This window comes from Heptranchias perlo, chromosome 1 (assembly GCF_035084215.1).
Source record: "Heptranchias perlo isolate sHepPer1 chromosome 1, sHepPer1.hap1, whole genome shotgun sequence".
NCBI classification, from domain to species: domain Eukaryota; kingdom Metazoa; phylum Chordata; class Chondrichthyes; order Hexanchiformes; family Hexanchidae; genus Heptranchias; species Heptranchias perlo.
Genome location: NC_090325.1, coordinates 39,418,070 through 39,433,142, shown reverse-complemented (window position 1 = coordinate 39,433,142; position 15,073 = coordinate 39,418,070). Strand labels below are relative to the sequence as shown.

The 15,073-nt window shown below is 42.2% G+C and overlaps 1 protein-coding gene across 2 annotated transcripts in view; it reads right to left on the bottom strand.

Annotated features, from left to right (window-relative positions):
* Positions 1–14,203, bottom strand: part of LOC137321608 (mucosa-associated lymphoid tissue lymphoma translocation protein 1-like) — a 137,026-nt gene extending 122,823 nt beyond the window's left edge. The window contains exons 1-2 of one of the 2 annotated variants that reach the window (XM_067984066.1): positions 14,152–14,203; positions 13,534–13,817 (exon numbers count right to left, since the gene is read on the bottom strand). In XM_067984066.1, the coding sequence (XP_067840167.1) occupies positions 13,534–13,685 (152 nt within the window). In that variant the 5' untranslated portion in view covers positions 13,686–13,817; positions 14,152–14,203. Of the gene's footprint in view, positions 1–13,533; positions 13,818–13,901 lie in introns of both variants that reach the window. The other variant, XM_067984074.1, reaches the window with a different exon arrangement.
* Between the last annotated feature and the right edge of the window lie 870 nt (positions 14,204–15,073).

Here is a 15,073-nt window from a genome sequence, read left to right as displayed (position 1 = left end):
TTTACCTGTGGAAGACAGGCAGACAAGTGGTTTTCCTGAGTCTAGACCATATCTACTGCTGCTGCATTTGCACTCCTGCATTGACGACTTCACTTTTCTCGGGTTAAAGATTTTTCTCTCTAAGTGAAGGGTTGCATCCAGGCACAATCAATTCCTGCCTGACTTGCATGAAAAAAAAACACTAAGAGATTTCTAGGAATATTAAACCTAACATACGGGCAGATAACATAGCCATGTGAAAGTTCATGCATCTCTTGGTAGTATTTAATCCTTCACATGTTTCTGACCAGATGTCCCTAACAGTAGCTATCGCAGCGTAAATTCTGTGGTCCCAGCATTGAGCTATGCTGAAAGGGAGCATGGATCAGAGAATTAGGCCTAAGGTGTTGTAGCCCTCTCTCTGACCAGCACTTCCTTGATGAGCAGCTCAACATTTGGAGCACAGGATTGCTGAAATTAAAAACAAAATTCTTTTACTTAACTCTCATTATAACTATATTTAAGTAAGAGTTTTTCTTTAACTTTATACACAAAGAAAAATGTATCTCAGTGTGTTTTGTATAGTTTATGCAATAATGAAGGATCCAATGTGTTACATCACCACAAGTACCGTGAGTATTTCCCCTTAATTTACACACATAAAAATCCATTCTACACCCTAACTGCAACATACTGCAGCTCTATGGTTTGTAATCAGGTCTACAAAACCCTACACTACAAAGATTATTACAGGACTGCTTTATCCCAAAGTAGTCATGCAAAAAATATTCTCCTTTTCTGACTCGGCCACCACCTTTCTGTCACATCTAAGGCTGTGGTGTCAAACATGACATTTTATCACTTGAGTCTCAGTATTGACACCATTCCTGCTGCTCCACTGAAATCATTAGGAGTGGGGAGGGGCAGTGAGACTACAGACAAGGCTAAGCACCAAAATTCCAGCATCCCATCATCAGAAAGAGCAAAATATGACATTAATTAGCCTCCTGATTAAAGCTGTGTTGCAGAGATTTTTTTAAAAAATGTAACTTCAAAATATATTTCAATTAGATATGGGGACGAGGTTAACCTTGAGTCTTCTGCAAAAAGTAAGGTCATCACAGCACCTTGTTGTGGCGTGTTCCTTTAAACAGCAGGATCTTATTGCATTACTTGCTAGATTATATCCTGCTTTTTTCAGTCTCCTTACTGATAGCAGCTTTCCCTGACATTGGCCTCTTAAGGTTGTCATTGCTTTCATATTTTCACACTCTTCACCTTTGAAGAACAGTGTGAAGTAGTGGAAGGATTCGCCAGCTAATTAACAGTCTGACAGGCTGCGATGTAAATGCTCCTTCCATGGCTGTAACCGTCTTCATACCAGCCGATAGAGTGGTTAGGGCCACTTAAGGTGACTGCACTATAATTTTACAGACTGAGAGACCGACATGTTTTTGGAGGGGCTTCCCCATATTTAGTCACATGTACAAATATTGAAGTAAGGACTTTCCACTGGGGACTTTCCAGCATTTAGTCATGTGCAATTTGAGCATCAAACAAACAATTATATCCAGGGCCCTTTAATTATCTGAAACATCATAAATTATAATTAACAGAACATTCTGTAACCACAGAAAAGAAATCTAATCCATTTTATAATATTAGCTCCGCAGTGAACACTTTACATCAGTTAAGACTATATTTCGACATGAATATTTGGCCTCTAGTTTGTAATTTATGTATAGAGGATATGTAATGAGGGACATTCGAACATACAGCTCACTCCATGAGTGAACTATAACTCACAAAGAAGTCTGTGCTTCTACACCACAGCTGCAGTCTAGGGCATGCAGACTGCACTGTTTATATTTCATATCTGGATAACATTTTATTGCCAAATTCTTGTGTTACTGTAGAAAGTGCACAAGTATCCTCACACAAGTAGAAGTAATATACCTTTATTCACCTAATCAAGCCACGGAATCGAAAATAAAACTCATCATACTACATGTGACATTCCAGAAAAACAAATAATGAATCAAGGACTGGAGCTCACTAAGGTTAACGTAAGCAAGAACACGGTATAGAATCATAGAAGGTTACAGCACGGAAGGAGGCCTTTCAGCCCATCAAGTCCATGCCGGCTCTATGCACGAGCAATCCAGCTGGTCCCACTGTCCCGCCCTATCCCCCTAGCCCTGCACATTTTTTCGTTTCAAGTACTTATCCAGTTCCCTTTTGAAGGCCACGATTGAATCTGCCTCCTCCACTCCCTCAGGCAGTGCATTCCAGATCCTAACCACTCGCTGTGTAAAAAAGTTTTTCCTCATATCACCTTTGGTTCTTTTGCCAATCACCTTAAATCTACACCCTCTGGTTCTTGTCCCTTCTGCCAATGGGAATGGTTTCTCTCTATCCACTCTGTCTAGACCCTTCATGATTTTGAATACCTCTATCAAATCTCTTCTCAACCATCTCTGTTCCAAGAAGAACAATCCCAGCTTCTCCAGTCTATCCACATAATTTAAGTCCCTCATCCCTGGAATCATTCTAGTACATCTCCTCTGCACCCTCTCTAAGGCCTTCACATATTAGAAAAAATAATAGCACTAAAGACAAATCCCCAGGACCTGATGGTTTCCACCTTAGGGTTTGAAAGGAAGTAGGTGAGGAAATTGCAAATGCTTTAGCCATAATCTTCCAAAGCTCTTTCGATTCAGGAATTATCCCTTTAGATTAGAAAATTGCAAATGTAACTCCATTAGTTAAGAAAGATGAGAGAGAGAGAAGCCAGGACATTATTGACCTGTTAGTCTAACATCTGTTGTGGAAAAGTTATTGAAATCTATAATTAAGGACAGGGTGACTGAGCACTGAGAGAAATTTGAGCTCATGAGAGAGAGCCAACATGGACTTGTAAAGGGTAGGTCATGTCTATTGAACCTAATTGAATCTTTTTTGAGTAAGTAACTAAAGTTATAGGCAGGGAAATGTCTATGGATGTCGTTTATATGGACTTCCAGAAGGCATTTGATAAGGTTCCACATAAGAGACTGTTAGCTAATATTAAATCTCATGGAATTGAAGACAAATTATTGACCTGGTTAGGAGATTAGTCAGGCGGTAGAAGACAGAGAGTAGGGCTAATGGATATGTACTCAAATTGGAAGGAAGTAACTAGTGGTGTCCCACAAGGATCTGGGCTCTGGCCTTAACTATTCATTATATTTATTATTGACTTAGATAACACAATAAAGAGGCTTATATCCAAGTTTGCCGATGACACAAAGATTGATGGCATAGTAGGTAGTGTAGATGGGAGCATAAAATTACAAACAGACATTGATAGGTTAAGTGAGTGGGCAAAACTGTGGCAGATGGATTTCAAACACAGGTAAGTGTGAGGTCATCCATTTTGGACCAAACAAGGATAGATCCAAGTATTTTTTAAATGGTGAAAAGCAGGAACAGTGGAGATCCAAAGAGATTTAGGGGTCCATGTACAAAGATCACTAGTCAGGTACAAAAAGATAATCAAAATGGCTAATGGAATGTTAGTCTTTAGATCTAGAGGGCTAGGATGTAAAGGGAAGTTTTGCGCAGGCTATACAAAACCCTGGTTAGACCACATCTGGGACAGTTCTGGGCATTGCACCTTAGAAAGAATATATTGGCCTTGGAGGGAGTGCAGTGCAGATTCACTAGAATGTTACCAGGGCTCCAACGGTTAGATTATGAGGAGAGATTACATAAACTGGTCTTGTATTCCTGGGAATATAGAAGGTTAAGGGGTGATTTGATTGAAATTTTTAGGATTTTGAAAGGAATTGATAGGGTAGATAGAGAGAAACTTTTTCCACTGGTGGGGGAGTCTAGGACTAGGGGACATGACCTTAAAATCAGTACCAGGCCATTCAGGAGAGAAATTCAGAAACGCTTCTTTGCTCCAAGGGTGGTAGATGTGTGGAACTCTCTCCCACAAAAAGTAGTGGAAGGTATCTCAATTAATCATTTTAAATCTGAGATCGACAGATTTTTGCTAGCTAAGGGTATTAAGGGATATGGAGACAAGGCAGGTGGATGGAGTTAGGATACAGATCAGCCATGATCTCAATGAATGGCAGAACAGGCTTGAGGGACTGAATGTTCTACTCCTGTTCCTATGTTCCTACTTAAAATAGTTGGTCACTGTTGTTTTGTAGGCAAACATGCCAGCCAATTTGCACACAATAAGGTCCCATAAACAGAGAATGAGATGAATGACCATTTAATGGGTGTTTGGTTGCGTTGGCCGAGGGAGAAATGCCAGCCAGGATGCCAAGAAAACTTCCTGCCCTTCTTCGAATATTTTTAACACCCACCTGCAATAATAGACCAAGTAGATAGGACCTCGGTTTAATGTCCCATCTGAAAGACAGCACCTTCAATAATGCAGGACAAAGGATCAAACCAGCAATCTAATTGGTCAGAACAGCTCAGGTGCACAGTACACTATACTGTTTACAAACTGAACCATCAGGAGAGCTCCAAAAGTAAAACATATCACACTATTTGCTTGGCTCATCTGCCAATCAAAAATAAAACATTTGAACAACTTAGCTGATCTGCTCACATAATGACAAATAAGAAAAACTCACCATATTATTTGCCAATATGATGCATAACTAGAATCATACAGCACAGGAGGCCATTCAGTCCATCGTGCCTGTGCCAGCTCTTTGAAAGAGCTGTCTAATTAGTCCCATTCCCCTACATATTCCCTTGTAAGTATTTATCCAATTCCCTTTTGAAAGTTACTATTGAACCTGCTTCCACCACACTTTCAAGGAAGTACATTCCAGATCATAACAACTCACTGCATAAAACAATTTCTCCTCTGTGTCATCTGGTTACCGACCCTCCTGTCAGTGGAAACAGTTTCTCCTTATTTACTCCATCAAAACCCCTCATAATTTTGAACACCTCTATTAAATCTCCCCTTAACCTCCTCTGCTCGAAGGAGAACAATCCCTTCTGAAGTCCCTCATCCCTGGTACCATTCTAGTAAATCTCATCTCCAAGGCCTTGACATCCGTACAGGGTACGGTAGCATAGTGGTTATGTTACTGGACTAGTAATCCAGGGGCCTGGACTAATAATCTGGAGTCATAAGTTCAAATTTAAATTTAATTAATTAAAAATAAAATCTGGAATAAAAAAAACTAGTATCAGTAATGGTGGCCATGAAACTACCAGACTGTTGTAAAAACCCACCTGGTTCACTAATCCCCTTTAGGGAAGGAAACCTGCCGTCCTTACCCGGTCTGGCCCACATCTGACTCCAGACCCACATAAATGTGGTTGATTCTTAATCGCCCTATGAAATGGCCCAGCAAGCCACTTAGTTGGCAAGAAGGCAGCTCACTACCACCTTCTCAAGGACAATTAGGAATGGGCAATAAATGCTGGCCTTGCCAGCGACGCCCACATCCCTTGAACGAATAAATTTTTAAAAATCCTTCCTAAAGTGTGGAGCCCAGAATTGGATACAATTCTGAGGCTGAGGCCCAACCAGTAATTTATAAAGCTTTACCATAATGTCCTTGCTTTTGTACCCTATGCCCCTATGCATAAAGCCAAGGATCCGTATGCTTTTTTAACAGTGTTATCAACCTGTCCTGTCATCTTCAAAGATTTATGTACATAAACCCTTGGGTCTCTCTGTTTCTGCACCCACTATAAAACTGTACCATTTAGTTTATATTGCCTCCCCTCATTCTTCCTTCCAAAATGCATTGCTTCACACTTCTCTGGATTAAATTTGATCTGACATGTGTCTGCCCATTTCACCAATCTGTCTATGATATATAGCTGATAGTTGATCTATAACTAAATATATATTTGATAAATTTTATTGGTTTACACATTTAAATTTAGTGTCTATGTGGACTGAAGACTATCTCCCTGAGCTGTTTAAACTTCCCAGGCCTTGAGGATTAAAAAAGGCAGCTCCCTGATTGCTGCGTTTAGACCAACGATGGGAGTAGCCTTTTTCACCAATCAGGCAGTAGCCTTTGCCAGTCCTCTGGGCTTGAGAAAAGGCTGAAGGTTCCAAACTCTGCGCTTTATGATTGAACTTACAATTAGCAGCTAATAAGGAGGACACATCAATAGAAAGTGCAACAGGCAAGGAAAACACATCAGTGTGCATGCTGGACAAGGAGGACAAGTCGATTCCAGTTGCGGTCTAACCAATGTCATGTACAAACTCAACATCACTTCCATATTATTATATTCAATATCCCTATGTATAAAACTCATCTACCTTTCTGGGACTACAGAATTTTACAGCACAGAATGAAGCCATTCAGCCCATCGGATTCATAAAGAGCTAACCATTTAATCGCATTCCCCTGCCCTTTTAAATTTTTCTTTTTCAAATATTTATTCAATTCCCTTTTAAAAGCTATTATGAATGCTGCTCACACTACTGCTTCTGTTAGCTCATTCCATATCCTAACAACTCTTAGTAAAATGATAAAAGGAAATAAAGCAGTTATTTTTTACAATTTAGCATATATTCTTTCTCCAAAAGTATATCACCTCACATTTACTGCATTAAATTTCATTTTCTACCTGGATTCCCACATTTACTGATCTATGTACTTGCCCCCTAGATCTCTCTGTTCCTCAATTCTGTTTTGAGTCTTACTGTTCAGGGTTTACTTTCGTTCACTTTTTCTTTAAAGGGACTATTTTACATTTCGTTGCATTGAACTATATCTACCATCTAGCTGCCAATTCCACTGAGTTGTCTATGTTCTTTTGACATATTTTGCATTCTTCCTCGCAGTTTGCCAAGCTCCCCAATTTGGAGGTATGAGCAAACTTTGATATTATTCCTCCTGTGCCTATGTCCAAACCATTTCTATAAATGTAAAACAAAAGAGGTTCCAGCACAGATCCCTGGGGAACACAACTACCCCAATCCAAAAAGCATCTACTTACCTCTATTCTTTGCTTTCTATTCCCAAGCCATCCCTCTATCTCCTTTAATATCATGTGCCTTAATTTTCGTAACAAGTCTATTTTGTGCCACATTATCAAATACCTTTTGAAAATCCATTTATAGAACATCCATTACATCCCCTATACATTCTGTGATTTCCTCCAAACATTCAAGTAAATTAATCAAGCACAATCTGTCCTTTACAAATCCATGCTGTCTCTTACTGACCAGTCATGTCTTTCTGAATATTCACCAATTTCCTCCCATATTATTGACTGTCTGGGCTTTGGAAGTTTTCCCACAATAGGGGGAAAGACTAATAGGTCTATAATTTTTTAGCTTAGCCTTTTCCCTTTCCTGAACAGCGGGGTAACATTTGCACCTTCCACTACAGTATTCCCATTTCCAAAGGTTTTTGGAAACTTAGGGTTAAATGTCTCTGCTATCTTATCCCAAACTTCTTGCATATCAAGGTATGGTGCTTTTTCTATTTTAATCCCATTAACTTTGACATGGATGGGTTTCTGGGGCTGAGAAAATTGATCATATATATTTAAAAGTATGAAATAAAACTTTTGAACATAAAATGGGTGAGCACTTTGAACAAAAAGTATTTATACCTTAGACTTTCCTTCACCTTTAATGCTAAATACCTTAAGTTCTGATTAGAACTTAAATTTATTTGGCAAAAGAAATTACTGAACAAGTACTTTCAATTAAGTATTTGAATCACAAACTAGCTCACGTGTCAAATTTTAGTAAGCATTCACCTTTCTTATGCTCCATTTTGCTTGGATTTTTGTTTATTTTCAGTAATTTGCTGCATTCAGGTTTCTGGTGAATGGTATATATTTTTTAAACTTTTCTTAGTTCAGTATTTGCAGCAAAATTGTAAACACATTATAAAGAACACGTTTATGATCTTGTAACAAATAGCAAACACAGCAAATCTTCTCTTCCCACCACTCCCCCATCCCACCTAAGTCAGGTATAGCAGTTAGCTGTAGTGTAAAACTTCCCCTACTCTGTCCCAATAATGTACCTTAATCTCAGCCGCAGAAAAATAGCCCCTATTGCACCAGCATGAATTTTTCCACTTATAGGAACCCGAGTAGGCCATTCAGCCCCTCAAGCCGGTTCTGCCATTCAATGAGATCATGACTGATCTGTATTATAACTCCATTTACTCATCTTGGCTCCATATCCCTCAATACCCTTGGCTAGCAAAAAACCTATCGACCTCAGATTTTAAATTATTAATTGAACTAGCATCTACTGCTTTTTGTGGGAGAGAATTCCGTACTTCTACCACCTTTTGCGTGAAGAAGTGTATCCTAACTTCTCTCCCAAATGGCCTGGTACTGATTTTAAGATTATGTCCCCTTGTCTTAGACTCCCCCACCAGCGGAAAATGTTTCTCTCTATCTACCTATCAACTCCTTTTAAAATCCTAAAAGCCTCAAACAAATCACCCCTCAACCTTCTATATTCCCGGGATTACAAGCCCAGTTTATGTAATCTCTCCTCATAATTTAACCCTTGGAGCCTTGGTAACATTCTAATGAATCTGCACTGCACTCCTTCCAAGGCCAATATATTCTTTCTAAGGTGCGGTGTCCAGAATTGAACACAATACTCCAGATGTGGTCTAACCAAGGATTTGTGTAGCTGAAGCAAAACTTTCCCTCCTTTATAATCTAACCCTCTAGATATAAAGGCTAACATTCCATTAGCCTTTTTGATTATTTTTTCTATCTGACCACTACATTTTAGTGATCTGTGTACATGGTCTTTGGACCTCCACTGTTCCTAGCTCTTCACCATTTAAAAAATACTCTGATCTATTCTTTTTTGGTCCAAAATGGATGACCTCACACTTACCCACATTGAAATCCATCAGGCTAATTTTCCCACTCAATCTATCAATCTCTCTTTGTAATTTTATGCTCCTTTTTTACGCTACTTACTATCTTTGTATCATCGGCAAACTTGGATATGTGTTATCCCAGTCATTAATAAATATAGTGAATAGTTGAGGCCCCAGCACAGATCCTTTTAGGACACCACTAGTCACTTCCTTCCAGTTCGATAATACCCATTATCCCGACTCTCTGACTTCTACCACCTAACCAATCTCCTAACCAGGTCAATAATTTGGCATCAGTTCCATGAGCTTTAATTTTAGCTAACAGTCTCTTATGTAGCATCTTATTAAATGCCTTCTTAAAGTCCATATTAACTACATCCATAAACAGTGCCCTGTCTACTACTTTAATTACTTCCTCAAACAATTTAATTACATTCATTAGACATGACTCACCCTTTACAAGTCCATGTTGGCTCTCTCTAATGAGCTCAAATTTCTCTTCTCTAAGTGTTCAGTCACCCTGTCCTTAATTATAGATTCCAATAACTTCCCCACAACAGATGTTGGACTAGCAGGTCTATAATTTCCTGGTTTCTCTCTCTCTCATCGAATGGAGTTACATTTGCAATTTTCCAATCTAAAGGGGACAATTCCTGAGTTGAGAGAGCTTTGGATGATTAAGGCTAAAACATCTGCAATTCCCTCACCAACTTCCTTTAAAACCCTAGGGTAGAAACCATCAGGTCCTGGGGATTTGGCAGTCTTTAGTGTCATTATTTTTTGCTGATACTGTTTTCTTGCTTACGTTAACTTTAGTGAGTTCCACTTTGCTCACTAGCTATGGCCTGCATTAAATTGCCAATTTACACAAAATCAGAAAGCTGTAGTGCTGTCGTGCCACCATTTGTATTTGTTTAAGCATTAGAATCTCAAATTTGCTCTAGTTTGCTTTTGAGTTTGGTTATTTTGGTATTGGGTCACTTCTTTAGCAACTTTTATTCTGAGCGGGGAAGAAGACGGGGGGAGGGTGTGGGGCGAATTCCTGGCAGGAAACCCGGAAGTATAGGTTTTGACGTAAGACGTCTTTTATTGTTTTTTTTGTCGGTTTCCCGCCCTACAGATCAGCCTGATTGACAGGAGGGCCGCAGTCAGACGGGAGAAGAGGAAGGAAGCGGATGCGAGAAGGTAAGTCTTAGATGTTGGGAGGGGTCGGGGTCGGGAGTCATGGACATCGGGGGGGGGGGGGGGGTGGGTGGGAGAGATCGTGGTGGGGGGGGGGGGTGGGAGAGATCGTGGTGGGGGGGGGTGGGAGAGATCGTGGTGGGGGGGGGGTGGGAGAGATCGTGGCGGGGGGGGGTGGGAGAGATCGTGGCGGAGGGGGGGTGGGTGAGATCGTGGCGGGGGGGGGGGTGGGAGAGATCGGGTGGGGGGGGGTGAGAGAGATCGTGGTGGGGGGGGGTGGGAGAGATCGTGGTGGTGGGGGGGGCCGGAGATCGTGGTTGAGGGGGCCGGAGATCGTGGTTGAGGGGGGGGGAGGACGGAGATCGTGGTTTGGGGGGGGGGGCGGAGATCGTGGTTTGGGGGGGGTGGAGATCGTGGTTTGGGGGGGGGGGGGCGGAGATCGTGGTTTGGGGGGGGGGGCGGAGATCGTGGTTTGGGGGGGGTGCGGAGATCGTGGTTTGGGGGGGTTGCGGAGATCGTGGTTTGGGGGGGGGGCGGAGATCGTGGTTTGGGGGGGGGGGCGGAGATCGTGGTTTGGTGGGGGGGGGCGGAGATCGTGGTTTGGGGGGGGTGCGGAGATCGTGGTTTGGGGGGGTGCGGAGATCGTGGTTTGGGGGGGGGGCGGAGATCCTGGTTTGGGGGGGGGGCGGAGATCGTGGTTTGGGGGGGGGGCGGAGATCCTGGTTTGGGGGGGGGCAGAGATCATGGTTGGGGGGGGGGGGCAGAGATCATGGTTGGGGGGGGGCAGAGATCGTGGTTGGGGGGGGGGCAGAGATCGTGGTTGGGGGGGGCAGAGATCGTGTCGTGTCTTGGGCCTGGGGGAAGCACTCCTGCTGTGCTATAAAAGCACTTACCTGCAGTTTCGTGCCTTGTCGCCTCCTCTCACATTGCATGAAGTAGAAAAGGCCCGGGAATCCCGGCCCCCAGGGGTTAAAAACAAAAAAGCAGTAAAAATGGAGGCCCACAGTCATCTTGAAAGCTTTTAGTGACCGACCCGTCTTCTAAGAGCGGGTTGGTCACCCACCCCTCGTCTCGCCTCCATTAAAGCAGGAATTGGGAGTGGTTGAAGGCGGGTTTTAGATTTTTAAAATTTTAACTGCTGCCCTGCCCCGCCCCCAACCCACCCATTTTTCTGAGTTAAAATTTAGGCCCAAGTTTCTACTTACTCAATGATGCAAATTATTTTTTCCCCTGCATTTATCTTATGTTCCTCTGCCGTGTTCTCAGAGGCTAGACTTCATCCTGTTTTCTCTTTTACATATTCTCCCTGAAAGACTTTCTTCAATCTGATTTCTTTGTCTCCTTTCTGTCTTTATCACTTAAACTATTCTCCTATTTTCTCAACTCAGCCTTTTCCTTTATTTACCAGCTTTTACAATTTGCCTGTTCTACTATCTGACCCTTTATCTTTTTCCCTATCTCTTCATGGTACTTGTCTGCCTCTCTTTATTCCACTACAATACACCATCAACTTTTTCAGGATTTTGGTTTTGCAGCCTTTCCAGTGACCTTCTGCTCAAACTGAATCTCACACAATTTCAGGCTCTCTTTCATGCTGTCACTTAAAGAGGGGCCATGGCAATAGCACCAGCCATTGCAGTACCCAAACTTGAGAAAGGTAATTGGTTAGGTTCTAATGTACAAAAATTGCCCACAAGGGAGAATTCCTAACAAAAAGAGCAGTAGGAAGGAGGATTTCCCCACCAACCGATCAGGCAGATATCAGCCCAAACTAATGGAAACCCAGGTACTCTAGCTGGGAGAAGAAATTACATCCTCCAGCGTGAACTGCACATCAACAAGCATTGCATAGTCTGAAAAATATAATAGGGCTGGACTAAGCCATATGGACCATGAACATCCCAGATTTCATTCCCAGTTTTTGCTAAGTTTTTCTTGCTGGTCAACTAATTGTCTGACATTTGCAGACACCCATCACCAAAGCAAGCTATTGAGAAATTTATGCCTGTACAGTTCCAGTTTTCCCAATGCGGAGTGCATACTTTCTCCCCGTAGGGACACACCCGCTTAGCTAAATCCTGAGAGCTTAGAAGCAGGTTGGCAGAGCCAAGGCTTAGGGATCTCCTAAAATATGCAGAGGTACTGCTGGAGCTTAACCAATCAAAACCATGTAGTTTACCAAAACAGAGCACTGGTAAGTTTCCCACGGCTTGTCCAATTAGGGCCACCCTACCCTTTAAGGCAGTGTTTTGCAGTTTTATCTGGAACTGGGGGAAGAGTCCCAGTCCCAGTGACAGGTCTACAGTTCCATTAGGGAGTGAGGCAGGCTATTACATACCTGACTGCTTCAGGTATCAGAATACAAATCTGCCACAACAGGTTCCAAAAAAGGCATGTCATCTTCGAGCTATCTTAACTCCAATGATGCTCCCTTGCCTTACCAGCAAGAAGGATAGTATGTCATTAGACAAGCACATGTTTGAGCTCTTATTAGATGGACAGCAGGTACCAGAAGTTCTTCACAAGGCGAGCAGTACACGCAAGGTAAAATTTGCAGATGCATTCTCACCATCCTGCTGACCAAAGCATGGATATACACTACACCTCTTCCCCTTTTACTGCAACTATTAACTTTTTACTGACTTAACTAGAAAGAGTGCAGAAAAGATTTACTAGGATGCTACCGGGACTTGATGGTTTGACTTATAGGGAGAGGTTAGATAGACTGGGACTTTTTTCCCTGGAGAGTAGGAGGTTAAGGGGTGATCTTATAGAAGTCTATAAAATAATGAGGGGCATAGATAAGGTCGATAGTCAAAATCTTTTCCCAAAGGTAGGGGAGTCTATAACGAGGGGACATAGATTTAAGGTGAGAGGGGAGAGATACAAAAGGGTCCAGAGGGGCAATTTTTTCACTCAAAGGGTGGTGAGTGTCTGGAATGAGCTGCCAGAGGCAGTAGTAGAGGCGGGTACAATTTTGTCTTTTAAAAAGCATTTGGACAGTTACATGGGTAAGATGGGTATAGAGGGATATGGGCCAAGTGCAGGCAATTGGGACTAGCTTGGTGGTATAGACTGGGCGACATGGACATGTTGGGCCGAAGGGCCTGTTTCCATGTTGTAAACTTCTATAACTAATCTCAACTGGAGTGGCAGTAGAGACAATACAAATGGCCTCTAGGCTAAGGAAGTGGGAGGGGTCAATCGGGCTTCTTGCTCCTGATCACTATCCATTAACATCTGCTGTCAATTGCACTTGTGAAGTCAGGATAAGGCTTGGTTGTGATGCCCATCACAGTTGATTAGCCTGTGAGCACTCAAATTCATGCATTAATAATGGCTGCTTGGGTAAGGCATGAGAGGAGTACCCATGAAATCGTACATCAATATCAGTCAGCTTCAGCAGAAGATCTGAAGAAAGGGGCCAATTTTTGTTTTTTTTAAAAAAGAAGTGATTCTTGTGAAAAGTTAGTTGTTTTTATAAAACAAAGTCCAATACTTTTTTTAAACACTATACCTGAGTCTGAAACGCTTATCAGCTCCCACAATCTCTGCCAGTTTCCTCCATCCGCGGTTGTTGGTCTTGTCCAGCAGATCACTTATTTTCTTCAGCATAGGCTCCTTCAGGCTGTTGATGTTTAACGGGGTGACCTGCATGGATTCTGCCATTGCAGCAAGTCAGTGCAAAGGACCTTCCTTCCTCCCAGCTCTGGCGGCGTTGCTGTCATTGAATGCTCGGAGTGCCAGTAGCCGCCTGCAATTCTCGCAGCCACCCACTCGCCCGGTCAGGAGAGGCAAAACCTATCAAAGAGAACATGTCCAGTCAGCTTTCAAAAGATCACCTCGATTGGACGCCTTTCTATTAAAAAAAAGTGCAACACTTACTGGAAATGGAGATTTCAAACTGCTGATTCCAAAAGAATTTTTAAAAGTTGTACAAAGTTATTCTAAATATAAATTGATCAACTGTCGAAGCCCCTATCTCACTCGCGATCTTGCTGTTGTACTGAAACAGTCAGCTCTCAGTAATAAAGTAGGAAGCGATCTCATCTCTGTCTAATAACTATCCTCTTTCCGTTTAACTGTAAAGATAACACAATGACTCAAACTAAGAAAAGACGTTCTGTAAAAGTACCTACTACTGATGATCTGTGCACAGGTAGGCACTTCCTGGTACTTTGGTGATACAACACTGAATCAGGAAGTATTGAAACTCCCCACCCCCCAGAAAAAAACTCGATGCAAAGACCCATGGGCATTGTAGTTCTTACTTAATATGAAATTGACTTCCAAATAAAAACAAAGGAACTTGCATTTATATAGTGCATTTCGCGGTCTCAGGATGTCCCAAGTTCACTGCTTTTGAAGTATATCTGTGTAGTTCGGAAATGCAGCAGCCAATTTGCGCCCAGCAAGGTCTCACAAACAGCAGTGAAATAAATGACCAATTAAGCAGTTTTTCAAGGTGAGTTATTATAGCTCAGTTTACACAATAATACATTGAAGTATTTTCATTATAGCTCTCTCCATGGCTTGGTCAGTAAATGAAGGCACAATGTGGTACTGAGCCATCCAAACTACAAAGGTCACAAGTTCAATTCCTGAATTTGTTAACTTATCTCAGCCAGGGTGGGTGGTGCCAGAGATACTGGTCCAGAATTATATGCAGCGGTGATATTGGCGATGAGCACCATAAGTTAGACTGTTGTGCCCACCGATCCTCCAATGGTGAATTCACGCTACAATTTTCTGGAAAATAATGGTCCAGAAATCGCTTGAAAAATAATGGCGACTTTATGGTGCACGCCATTATTGCTGCGTAAAAAACCCAGCAATTTGTGGCGAGGAAGAGATACACCATGAGTTACGAATCACCACAAACTGCTGGAAGATTTGCACCTTTCCGTCGTTAGCCTCGCAAGAATGGGAGCTCACCGTCAACCTCCCAATTGAAATGAATTGTGTGTCAAGAAATTGCTGGTTTTGTGTTATAAATACTTTTCCTTTCTGCTCTCTCCCTCTCAATCCACTCCTTCTTGCCCTCTCTTCATTTCTCT